Raw genomic sequence first — 12,408 nt, 5'->3', positions numbered from 1 at the left:
AAAATGGAGACATTTACCAAAAAAAAAGAAACTGTGAACAACATAAATGGATAGTAAGGTCTCAGCTCTCATTCTTTTAAACTGCATCAGCTGGAGGCACCACAAATGTATTTATCTTCAGAATATAATTGTTGCTATTTCATTATTTTTGTTTAAATAATGGTATATCACAAACTTCGACAATAATGCAATGTATATGTTAGCATGTTCCAACATCGTGACTTAAAGAGAAGGCACAATGATGACTAAACCTCTTACAAGATATTTAAAAGATGGAGCTGAAGTAAAATATCCATTTTCTAAAACTGATGAGAGGAAACATTATTTACATGTTTGCTTTAAGATTTTTGGATTTCTTTTTGCATTATTTGCAGTGCCCCAAAAGGGGAACCTCTTGATTACCACAGAATTTGGCAAAATGCTGGTTGAACCCAATGAAATTTGTGTCATTCAGGTAAGATGGAGGAAAAAGCACTTGTTTAAAATATCAAATTTTCCTAAATGCAGGCCTCTAAATTAGTTGATTATTAATTCTATTTTGTTAATTATTGGATTTGATATTAATCTCTCTTCAATATGGCAAGGATAATATTTAGGCATTAGAAGAAAAAGGTTTTTTACACACATAATTCAAACTTTAATCCTATTAATCTGGTGTGCCCAAATGTTGTGTGACAATCTCTTTTTGCAGCTCACAGAATTACCTATGAAATTTAAGAAAACTAGTTGTTCATCTGCATGAAATTCATGTATATCTAGAATATAATGTAACTTTGATTTTTTTTTTCTCTCAGCAAGGGATGCACTTCAGTGTGGAGGTTTTTGAAGAAACCAGGGGTTATATTCTGGAAATCTTTGGAGGACATTTTGAGTTGCCTGATCTTGGCCCCATTGGTAAAGATTGTAGTGTACAAAATATTTAGTTTTAGGCTTTAGTGTAAATTATTTTCAGTGACATTGTGTTATGTATATAAGAGGTAGCAGGGGATTAGTAAAATTCTGATAATCCAGCACTCAGTACTTTAGTGGTACTGGACATCAGATTTTCTGGACTATAATTATAGAATGAGTATTCCTATTAATATGTCAGCATTCTTTTAATTCACATATTTTTGGATGTTACACAGTATCATGAGAAATTTTCCAGTGAACCCGGTGAGTTGAATGGGAACTTGGAAAATAGGGCTCCAACACGTTGAAAGGGAGCATGGAAATTGGGGCACTGGTAGATTGAAAATAAGTGCAGGAACTAGTGTCCCAGTGGATAGAAAGGGTGAGTCAGATGCCAACCTGTCAGGATTTCCGAATAGCTGGAAAGTGGATTGTCAGAATTTTACAGTGTATGTGAAATATCAAACAGCATGGTTTTATATGGAACTCAATTATTTCATTGATAGTTTAAAAAATTCTGTAAAATTGATTTTTTTTAACAGATATCTGCAGCTTAATCATAGAGTTTCTATGTTGGTGGATCAGTTATAATCAAATTTTTAGTTTCAAATCTTCCAAAAGATAATTTTCCTCTGCAACTTCACTCACTGGGGCCCGGGTTCCTGCTTGCCCTTTCCACTCACCAGGAGTCCAGTCCCTGTGCAAGCTTTCCACTCAAGGAGGACCCTGTTCCCATGCACCCTTTCAACTTACCTGGTTCAGTGGAATATTTATTGTCATATTGTGTAACATCTTTAAAAAAGTGCATTAAAAGAATGTAGAGATATTAATAGAAATAGCATGGAAAATCTGCCAGTGCAGCACCTCCACAATCCTGATCATGCCCGATTATTGGAGTTCTACTTATGTAATTGCAAGAGTAATTCAGAGCAAAGTACTGCAGATGGTGGCAATCCGAAACAAAAACACAAATTGCTGGAACCATTCAGTAGGTAAAGCAGCATCAGTGGAGAGGGAGACAAAGCTGATGGTTAATGACCCTTCATCAGAACTGGAAAAGTGATTTAAGTGTTTTAAGCTGGAAAGAAGGGAGGGGTGGAGAGAACAATGGAATTGTTTGTGAGAGGGTGAAGAACAAAGTCATTGAGAACACAATTACTTTTAAAAACTGACAGTTGGAGACATTTTTAAAAAAATGGAAATAATTTGAAACAGAAAGGCAACCACATCCATGTAAGGAGAGAAAGAAAGAGAGAGAGAGAGAGGGATGGACAGTGATAGAGACAGGGCAGAAAATGTTGCTTAGCATTACCATATATGTCCTCTGTTCTTGATGAACAGTAAAGCATGTGCAGTGTAGGCTGTCTTTTTCTGCTTTTCTGCAGATGCATCTCGTGGCATTGGGCTTAGGAGAATACAAGTTCTCTCCTGCCTAAGGTTTACTTCCTCCACCACTAGAGTATGCTGGTTGCAATGTATACCGTTTACAAAATCCATTGCAGCAATTCACAACAGTTTGTTTGATAGTACCTTGCAAACCTTCCCACCTAAAAGGACAAGGGCACAGGTTCCATTCTGCTACAGACCATCCTCATTTGGAAATATATTCTTATTCTACCTTCACAAAAGGAATTCTACTCAACAGCACCGTGAAAGCACATGTACTACAACAACTACAGTTCAAGACTGTGACTTACCTGCTTACCTTCCCAAACATGCTTATATGCAACAAATTAATTAAAGGAGTTCTCAAACAACTAAAAGCTTGCCACTTTGGCCAACTGAAGTGAAGAACATTTGAACTTTTAAAATGTTTGAGAAAATAAATTTTATTTAAAAATTAGAAGTGATTTAGCACTCTGTGTCAGACAAAGAATTTTGTTTATATTCTCAAAGTTCTACAAAGTTAACCCTGGAATTTGATTTGCTTTACAAGGAGCCAATGGCCTCGCCAATCCCAGGGATTTCAAGGTTCCCGTTGCATGGTTTGAAAACAGACAAGTTCCAGCAGGTTTTACTGTCATCAGCAAATTTCAGGGCAAGCTTTTTGCTGCTCAACAGGTAAATCAGTGTCAAGTACCTAGTGCACAAAGAAATCAATCTAGAATTTTAGTATGCAGGTTCATTAATAGGTAACTTACAGGTGTTTTGCCCAGTGTAGTGATGAATCAAAAAGATCTATACTGAATTCATTTACATGTACTGGGAAAGTTATAAGGAATGCTACAATAATGTATAGCATCCTTGAAACAGAAAGTGGAAAATTTGACTAGGGGTCTTGCTTCTCATCACTATTCAATGACATGAGCTGAAAAACCAAGCTTTGTGAAATGCTTTCTTGTTTGAGTGGACTGTCAATGGATTTTCTACCTACCCTACTGAATTCTTTAATGAACATATTATTTAGCTCAACCTTCTACCATCTTAAGTTTTAATAACTCAAGTTTATGCTACCTCTCCTCATAATTTAATTCTAAGGTCTATTATAGTGAATCTGTGCTATATTCCCTCAACTGTCTGCGCCCAAGGTATTCCAAACAGACTTTGACTAAAATTCAGTACAGTGGAAGCACCACTTTATAACATTTATATTCCAATCCTCTCAAGATGAAGGCAAACATAACTTAATCATTTGCAATTAGTCTGCACTCACAAATGCAGTTATCATAGGACCTAGGTTGCCCAGAATTTTAGAAATGGCCATTCGATCTTAGCCATAATTCTTCAGATTTTAATATTCCTTTTCATTTTTTCAGAATCACTCTCCATTTAACGTTGTGGCCTGGCATGGAAACTATACACCTTACAAGTACAATCTGAATAACTTTATGGTCATTAATTCTGTTGCATTTGATCATGCAGTAAGTAATTTTCTTCGTGAATGTCCTTTTTTTGGGTATATCAGGGACATATTATTTGGGCAATCAAACATTTTGCAGTGAAAAGGTTTCCAATAGCAAAGTTGGTGGTTTATTCTGTATTCCTTCCAAGGTGTGCAAAATTGATGTTAGTTTGCTTGGAAAGTGGGGGATTTCCACTGGATGCTTTTGCATTCTTATGTCTGAGTTTCAGTAGTGGTGAGAAGGGAAGGGTTCTACTTCACACCACAATGTTCACCTTAGTATATAGATCAGTTGGTGGCATCTATTGGGGTGTTTTCACAGCTGATTTACACAGAACAGATGAAGGATAAGACATCTTTAAAAGGTAAGAAGATATTCAAAACATCACATAAAAGGAATACCATTGCATAATTGCAGGAACTTAAAACTTCAAGAGGCATTTGTAAAATCATTTAATATTTTCACATTCTGCTTTTTGATACAGGTGGATAGACCACATTAAAGCTCTCAACACTGGAGAATCAAAATAATTCTCTTGAAGGAGCAGGCATTTTAGCTTGCATTTTAGTCTTGTATAAATACAGAAATTGGTGGTACAGAAAGAGTCAAATATCAGGGGATTCAAAAAAGTTAATTTAAAAGTTCACTTTTTGCATTCTTTAAATAAAATCAAATAGCCCAATTAAAGCTTGAATCTCTTATTTCATAGACTCCAGTGCAAGGTAACCAAATAGAAACAAGGTTTGTTGTTGTGTTGACAGTGTTAACACATTTTCAATATGGCTTAGCAACCTAATTAAAAAAACACATATCTTTTCAGGATCCTTCAATTTTCACAGTGCTGACTGCTAAATCGACTCGCCCAGGTGTAGCTATTGCAGACTTTGTGATCTTTCCACCACGTTGGGGAGTAGCTGACCACACGTTCAGGCCTCCTTACTACCATCGTAAGATATAGCAAATCTCACTTGTGGATTAACAATGCTTTTTATTAACACAGTACAGAAAGAAACTGATATTATGAACAAGAGCAATAATGCATGGAATAAATTGTGTTAGTGAATCACAGTGCATCTGCAAATAGAGTCAAATTTGGGAAAAATAGTGAAAAAACAAAATTCCAGGCTATCTGAATGCATGCAACTTTTGCAGTATAATAGATGAATTGATGACATAAATGGGTATCAGAAGTTAGCTGTTACTGAGATTTGGCTACAAGGTGACCAAGGCTGAGAACTATATATTGCAGGGTATTTCATGTTTCAGAGACATAGGCAGAAAGGGAAAGAATATGGGGTAGCTCTGTTAGAAAAAGATGAAATCCATACAGTAGTGAGAAATAATCAAGCCTCAAAAACTAAAGATGTAAAATCAGTTTGCATGGACATAAGAATTTGCAAGAGAAATAAGTCAATGATGGGAGATGACAAAACACATCCTAACAATAGCTAGACCAGAGTAGAAATCAAGAAATAATAGGGGGTTTCAAGAAAGGTGGAGTGGTAATTGTGGGTGACACTAATTGTCATATAGATTGGACAAATCAAATTGGCAAAAGTAGTTTTGAGGGAAGTTCACTAAATGTATTTGGGTAGTTATATTTAGAGCCACATGTTGTGGAACCAACTAGGAAGAGTCCATTTTGGATCTGGTCATGTGTAATGATGCAGGCTAAATTAATAATCTCATTGTAAAACATGCTCTGGAGAAGAACAATTTCATATTCAGTTTGAGAGTAGGAAACTTTAATCAGAAACCGAAGGATTAAATATAATTGAAGGCAATTACAAAGATATGAAGTCAGAGTTGGCTGACAGATAAAAGGTAAGACAGCAGATAAATAATGGCAAATAAAAGAAATACTTCGTAGTTCTCGCCAAAGATGTATTCCATTTAGAAATAGACTCCATGAGAAGGATGATTCATCCATGAGCAACTAAAGAGCTCAATGATGGTGTCAAATTTTGAAAAAGGCTTACACTCTTGCAAAGATTACTAATTGGCCAGAAAATTAAAGAAAACATAGGAACTAGCAAAGGATAACCAAAAACAAGTGCGGGGAGAGAAAATGGATTATGAGAGTAAGCTTCTTTATGTGTATAAAAAGAAAGTAGCTAAGGTAGTTTTGGTCTTCTTATTTAAAAGATATGTTTGTATTGGAAGTGATTCTGAGAAGGTTCACTAAGTTGATTTCTGGGATGAATGAATTGTCTTATGAGGAAAGATTGTATGGGTTGGCCTTATAGTCATTAGACTTCAGAAGCATGAAAGGTGATCTTATTGAAATATAAGATTCTGAGAGAATGTTTCCTTTTGTGGAGGAGTCTAAACCGAATGGCTTCAGAATAAGGGATTATCCATTTGAAATGGAGATGAGGAGGAATATATTTTCTGAGCCTTGAATTTTTGAGAACAGATAGGAAAGTGGAGCTATGACCAAGATAAGGTCAGCTATCATTTTATTGAAACCTAAGGGCCTAGCCCTGCTCCTATAATTTTGTTCTTTTATTTAGTCTTTGTAATTTATTTAGAAGTCCTTAGACTAGTAGTTATCAGCCAGCTGAAAATTGGGATGTACACTGTGAAGTTGTGTGATTATTTTGAAATAGAACCACACATTTAAGTTTCATCTCGTTTCAGTGGTCCAATATTTAAGAATGTGGGAGCTTTTGGGCCATAGAATTGCATACTCATGAACATACAATTGTATGACCTTCAACAATGTTAGAGTCATTTGTATTAAAGACTTTCATGCCCTGATAATCCTCTGTGTAAAATAACATTCTTCCAACATTCCCTATTGTCTTCTAAAGAAAAATTTGTATTGTAGGATACTTGTTAACAATTAAATAAGCCAATGAGGTAATCATTCTTTACCCTCTTAAAAAAAATCAATATTAACTTTCACCTTTAATTCCTGATGTCATACTATTGAATCTCTGTTGTGTCCTTTTCATGACTCTAATGCCCGATTTAATATCAATTAGGTAAACTGCATTCAGGAGGAGGTCAAAGATTTGGTGCATGCCTGGCATTTTTCTGCCATCACCCACTTCAAACAAGAGCATTTATGTTAGAGGGTGTCCAAAATGGGAAAGCAACCTCTCAGCTTGGGTTTGAAGATCAGCAGCCGGCTAGTACACAGACTGAGTAATGATGCACCATCTGCCTACTCCTGTATTTGAATCACAGTTTATTTCCCCGAAAATTGAAGGAATTTTTTTCAATATTAATCAGGATCCCTATGGAACATTAAGGTTAGGCTTTGGGTGGTGGATATTCAGATAATGTAAATGGACTGATCTCCCCATTCCCTACATCATTTGACAACGATAACATTGGAGGACATTCTCATCTGCCACGATGGCTGTCATGGGAAGTTTTGTGCATACTATCTTTAAGATGGGGTTCGCTACATCACGGGTTACTTATCCATGTGCAATTCACAAATTCTCAATGGCTGAATTTTAAATGTTATAAAAAGGAAAGTGTTGGGAAGAGTGGCAATTACACTGTTAAGAACTATTATTTTCTTACATCCAAAACCATTTTGTTTCGTTGGTCATGGTGGGAATGGTTTGCAAATGTGTGGGTTTTAATGCTTTGTTTCTTTCCTGGCCAGGCAACTGTATGAGTGAATTTATGGGACTTATTAAAGGTCATTATGAAGCAAAGGAGGAGGGCTTCCTGCCTGGAGGAGGTAGTCTGCACAGTATTATGACCCCACATGGGCCAGATGCTGAGTGCTTTGAAAAAGCAAGCAAGGCAAAACTCATACCAGAACGAGTAGCCGATGGAACAATGGTAAGTGACAGAGGGACTCAAGATAGTTAGTTGTACTTTCAATACAACAAAGTGTTTCTTGATTATTAGCCACTTATGCATCTACTTTTCATTGTGTCTAGAACTATTGGTTAATAACATGACAAGAGAAAACAGGATATCAATATGAAGGTGGAATTTGGCTCGTGTAAGCATTCATAGTTGGAGTCTTAATCACACCCAATACTGTTTTTAAAAAACTTGCCTCATTTATATCATTATGCAGAAAATGTGGCTATTGCCTGCCCTATCCTGTGCAGAAGGTGTTTGTTGGCTAATTATGGCAGTTAAGTAATTTCTCAAAATACAACTGCAATTTTGCTAAGATTTCGGTTTTACTGTACCTCAAAGTGGAACGTGGTCCATTAGAATCATTTTAGATGCAGTTGGTAGTTGGAAGTCAGGAGTGTTGGCTACAAAACTTTTCTTAAAAGTCTTTGAATTATTAACTTGCGAGCAATGTTTTCCACAAATGTTTATCTCCAGTCACTTGAAGGCTTAAGTCTTATCACTGTCCTTATGCATGAATTGCCCCAAATTGCAGAGATAATCAGCAGGAAAATCTGCCATTAAGGTTGGTTTAAGACTAGATAGGTCACTTTGAGTTCCCCTGCTTTGTATCTGTTGCATCTTGTGTGTCCATCTGGAAGGACAGATGAAGCCTCAGTTTAACTTAAGTTATAAAGCACAGAAATGGGCCCTGTGGGTACCATGGGCCCCATCTATACTAATCTCATTTACCAGCACTCGGTGTGTATCCTTTCATTGTTTCAAGGATCTGTCGACATGCAGTCAGAGGAAATTTCTACCTATTAAACCCTGTAAGAGTTTTGTACATTTCAACATTTTTAACTTCTAGAGATACAGGCCCAATCTGATGTTCATATAATAGATTTGTGCTTACTCTTCCTGTACAAGCCCTATACATTCAAATTCCTATTAAAAAGATAAATGCTGTGACCAACCATCAATGAGAATGCTAAATTGCAGAAGACTAAAGAATCAAACGTGTAATGGGCAGCATCTTTTTAAGAGATAAGGAAGGCTTCCCAGGAGTGAGGATAACTTCCCTTTTCTTCAATATAAGAGCCAGGGAACTCTTATATCCACTGATAGAACTGATAAAGGTGGTTTAACGTCTCATCTGAAAGATGAGACCTCCAACATTATTCCTGCTGTATTCCACTGATTTATCAGCTGAGGTTTTGATTGAAGTTTATAAGAATAGAGGGATCTTGGACTGCATGTCCACAGATATTGAAGATGGCAGTTGAGGTAGATGAAAAGGTAAAGAACGCTCACAGGATACTTTCCTTGATTGGCTGACACACACAATATTAGAACAGGAAGATCAAGCTAAACCCATATAAAGAGAAAACATTAGTTAGGTTAGAGTAGTGTATACAATTCTTTCCATCACATTACAAGAAGCATGAGGTAGTACTAGAGATAGTGTGGAGATTTATGAGAATGTTACTGGAAAGAAGAATTCTATTAGGCAGGGAGATTTACTAGGCTGTGGTTTGATCAAGGTGTGTAATGAAAGATCCAGAGATTGGATAGGTAGGCCACATTTCTCTTACCAATGAGGTCAGAAATTTGCTGATATTACTTTAAGATGATTTATAGAAGGATCCAGGTCAAAGGAATTGGGGAAAAGAATTTATCCACTAGTTGGTGGAGGTTTGAATTACTGCCTGGAAGGGTGGTGGTGGCAGAAATCTTCAATATATTTAAAAAGTAATTGAATAACAATGTGATAAGTCCTACAAGTTTAAAGTTCAAGCAGTGGAAAAGCAGGATAAGAATGGATATTACTTTTTCTTTGCCTGGTATGAAGTCAAAATGCCTGATTGGACTTCCTCAGACCCATGATGTTTGTGCTCAAGTCTCTGGTATGTGAGGTCCTAGAGACTTAGTCTAATGTACTCAATGAATCCCACTGTTCACTGTGTCCTAAGAGCCCCACTAAAGCAGATTTTCCTTAAATTATAAGCCATAGAAGCAGAATTAGGTCATTCAGCCCCTTCAAGTCTGCTCCGCCATTCGATCATGGCTGATTAATTTTTTCTCCCTCAACCCCATTCTCCTGCCTTCTCCCTGTAACCTTTGACGCCCTTACCAATCAAGAGCCTATCAAAAGGACCAATACATGTGAAGTTTCTAGAAGTGACTTTCTAGACACTAGAGACTCCACTTAAGTAACTACTTAAAGGTCAACCCTGTTAAGTGAAATAAATATTGCTATTTCTGTGCCTCTCCATTAAAGGAGCACCTTTCCTTACCACCATTTAATTTAAACCTTCATCAGCCAAAATACTCAACAGGCAAGTTCCCAACAGCAAAACAACACTATCCATACATTGTTAACATATTATTCTAATCTTTAGTCATACACCAATTAACTTTCCTTCAGGTCTTGCAGTGATTTCAATATGCCATGCACTGCTAAAATACTTAAATAAGTTAATTTTGTTTAATGGGATGAGGTTATTCATTCAATCACCGGCACTATTAATATCACCCAGGATATAGTTGAGATTACGATAAGCCAGACAGGATCCAAATATCATTCTTTTATTTATTTCCATATTGTGACAATTGTAGACATAGCTTTCTAATTATTCCTTTCCAACTCAAATAGCTTTACCCATGATAAATGTTTAATAAAAGCATCTGTCTTTTTGGCAAACACAAGTGTATTAAAGAGGTGATGATTCAAAGTAACATGTGACAGCCACATTTTATCAGAGATATAAAAATGTTTAGAATAGTGTCTTTCAATGGGAATGTCGAAATGCAAGTTCCAACCTTTGATACAGGTCTAAATTATATTGGGCAAAAATAATTTTTCAAAACTTAAACACTGCAGTCTTAACAAATTTGAAATATTAACACAAACATGCATGAGTAATGTGTCACCAACAGCAAGTCGAACTTAGCAGACTGCTTCCTACAATATAAGGTATCATGGTCCAGAATATCATCTAAAGGAATAGCATTCTTAAGTTTATACAGTCTGGGGAATGTGACATTTTTAGAAAACAATTACTCATTTTACAATTATACCACATTGATTCAAAGTTCATTGATCCCTGCCCGACATTACATGCATTGTTAAGATAATCCAACACTAAGCTTTTTTAATTTTCTATTTAACTGGATAGGCATTTATGTTCGAGTCGTCATTCAACATGAGTGTCACCAGATGGGGTCTGGAAACGTGCAACTGCTTGGACAAAAGCTATTCAAATTGTTGGCAGTCATTGAAAAGTAATTTCAGTATCAACTGGAAGCCAAGTGACAAGTGAACCTCTGATACAAAATGCCTGCCACAAAAGGGTGAGATAAACCAGCAAAATTACTTGTGTAGAATCAGTTGAAGTGTTACAAGGGAGATATATACCAGGAACGCAAAGCCGTTAAAGGATATGGAGAGAAGGGAGGAAAATGGGATGAGCAGAAATTTCATCCAACTTGGTATTGGAAAGACACGTCCCTACCACTAACTTCATTCTCCAACCACCAACAGACTCTCCTTTTTCCTTGCAGAGACTAAAACTGGGCTCAATCTGGATATATCAGAGCACTGGTTTGAATACAGTCTTAATGGATCATCTCTATTGTGAATGATCTGACATTTTTGCATTCTATACCAGAAATCCTTGCCTGAATAGAATGCTAATTCTGAATTATGATTAGTCTTCTGCTGTGTACCCTTACTCATCATCAACTATTTTATATCAACTCTAAAGCAAACAAGAGGAAAGGAAAATTCATCATCAGTTGAAGCTGCACTGAAATGCATTTAACAGTGGAAAAAGTCATGCACCTGATTTAGGGAGGTCACTCAAAGTCTTGAAGTGGGTGCACGTCAAAATAATCATGCATGGCCTGTTTAACACAGCCTGATTGGACTTAACAAGCTATGCAACACCCTTCCCCCTCCCCAGAACTAGTCCCATAGTCACACTACCTCCTGCCCCTCCCCTGACCCAGAGTCACACTTACCTCCTGCAGCCACACAACTCTAAACCGTCCATGCACAGGGCGAACACCAAGCAATGACTAGGCCAAAGGCAGGACCTCCTATGGACCTGACCCCAGGCAACCCTGATGCTGTTTTGAAAGTATGTGCTAGAAGAAGCCTTTTCATCTGTTTCGAAATATCTTTCTGTCACATTTTCAGTAGTAAAGGAAACTAGGAGGAGGTTTTTTTTTAAAGAGGTTGGTAACCCCATGAAAATAAATGGAGCCATTCTAGATATTCCAGCCATAGCTCAGGTAAAGCTGAGCTGGGGGTGGGGGGGGGGGGGGGGGGGTGGTGGAAGGGCAGCATCAGCTGACTTCCAGTGGATTTGTCCTTCCATGCTGCAGTGCCCAGACGGGGAAGTTATGAATGGGCTGACTTGCAGGATGGTTTTCTTATGAAATATCAGCAAAAGAAAAAACAAGTACAAACCCCATCCAGCTGTTCTCACTTGGTTACTGCTTTCAAAAACACTTAATTTTATTTTTGTCAGAGTAATGGTTGGATTTATAATTCCAATTGATGTTTTAGTTGATATAGTTGTTTTGCAGTTTCAGATGAGACTGTGGCCACTGGAAAAAGTCATACCAGACTGACAGATCGTTAGTTACCACTGGAAAATGATCATCTCCACTGAAATAATTGCTGACAGTGATTTTAAAAAATGTAAACATATAGGCACGTGGAAATCTTTACCAAGTGTTAATCAAATCAAGTTAAATGACTGATATTCACACAATCGTGCATATTTGAAACAATAAAGAACATGCTGGTCGACTAAGTGCTTATTGTCAAAATAAAATGTATTCACACTTCCCTACA

At 36.9% G+C, this 12,408-nt stretch overlaps 1 protein-coding gene across 2 annotated transcripts in view; it reads left to right on the top strand.

The window, feature by feature from the left end:
• The window catches only part of hgd (homogentisate 1,2-dioxygenase), a 27,568-nt gene extending 15,160 nt beyond the window's left edge, over positions 1–12,408 (top strand). Inside the window, exons 9-16 of one of the 2 annotated variants that reach the window (XM_052013627.1) lie at positions 375–454; positions 795–894; positions 2,828–2,952; positions 3,648–3,752; positions 4,555–4,681; positions 7,357–7,538; positions 10,724–10,898; positions 12,138–12,408. In XM_052013627.1, coding sequence (XP_051869587.1) covers positions 375–454; positions 795–894; positions 2,828–2,952; positions 3,648–3,752; positions 4,555–4,681; positions 7,357–7,538; positions 10,724–10,867 — 863 coding nt within the window. In that variant the 3' untranslated portion in view covers positions 10,868–10,898; positions 12,138–12,408. The remainder of the gene's footprint in view (positions 1–374; positions 455–794; positions 895–2,827; positions 2,953–3,647; positions 3,753–4,554; positions 4,682–7,356; positions 7,539–10,723; positions 10,899–12,137) is intronic. The other variant, XM_052013626.1, reaches the window with a different exon arrangement.

The sequence above is a fragment of the Pristis pectinata genome, chromosome 4 (genome assembly GCF_009764475.1).
Source record: "Pristis pectinata isolate sPriPec2 chromosome 4, sPriPec2.1.pri, whole genome shotgun sequence".
Classification (NCBI taxonomy): Eukaryota; Metazoa; Chordata; class Chondrichthyes; order Rhinopristiformes; family Pristidae; genus Pristis; species Pristis pectinata.
This window is presented reverse-complemented; position numbering and strand designations above follow the sequence as displayed.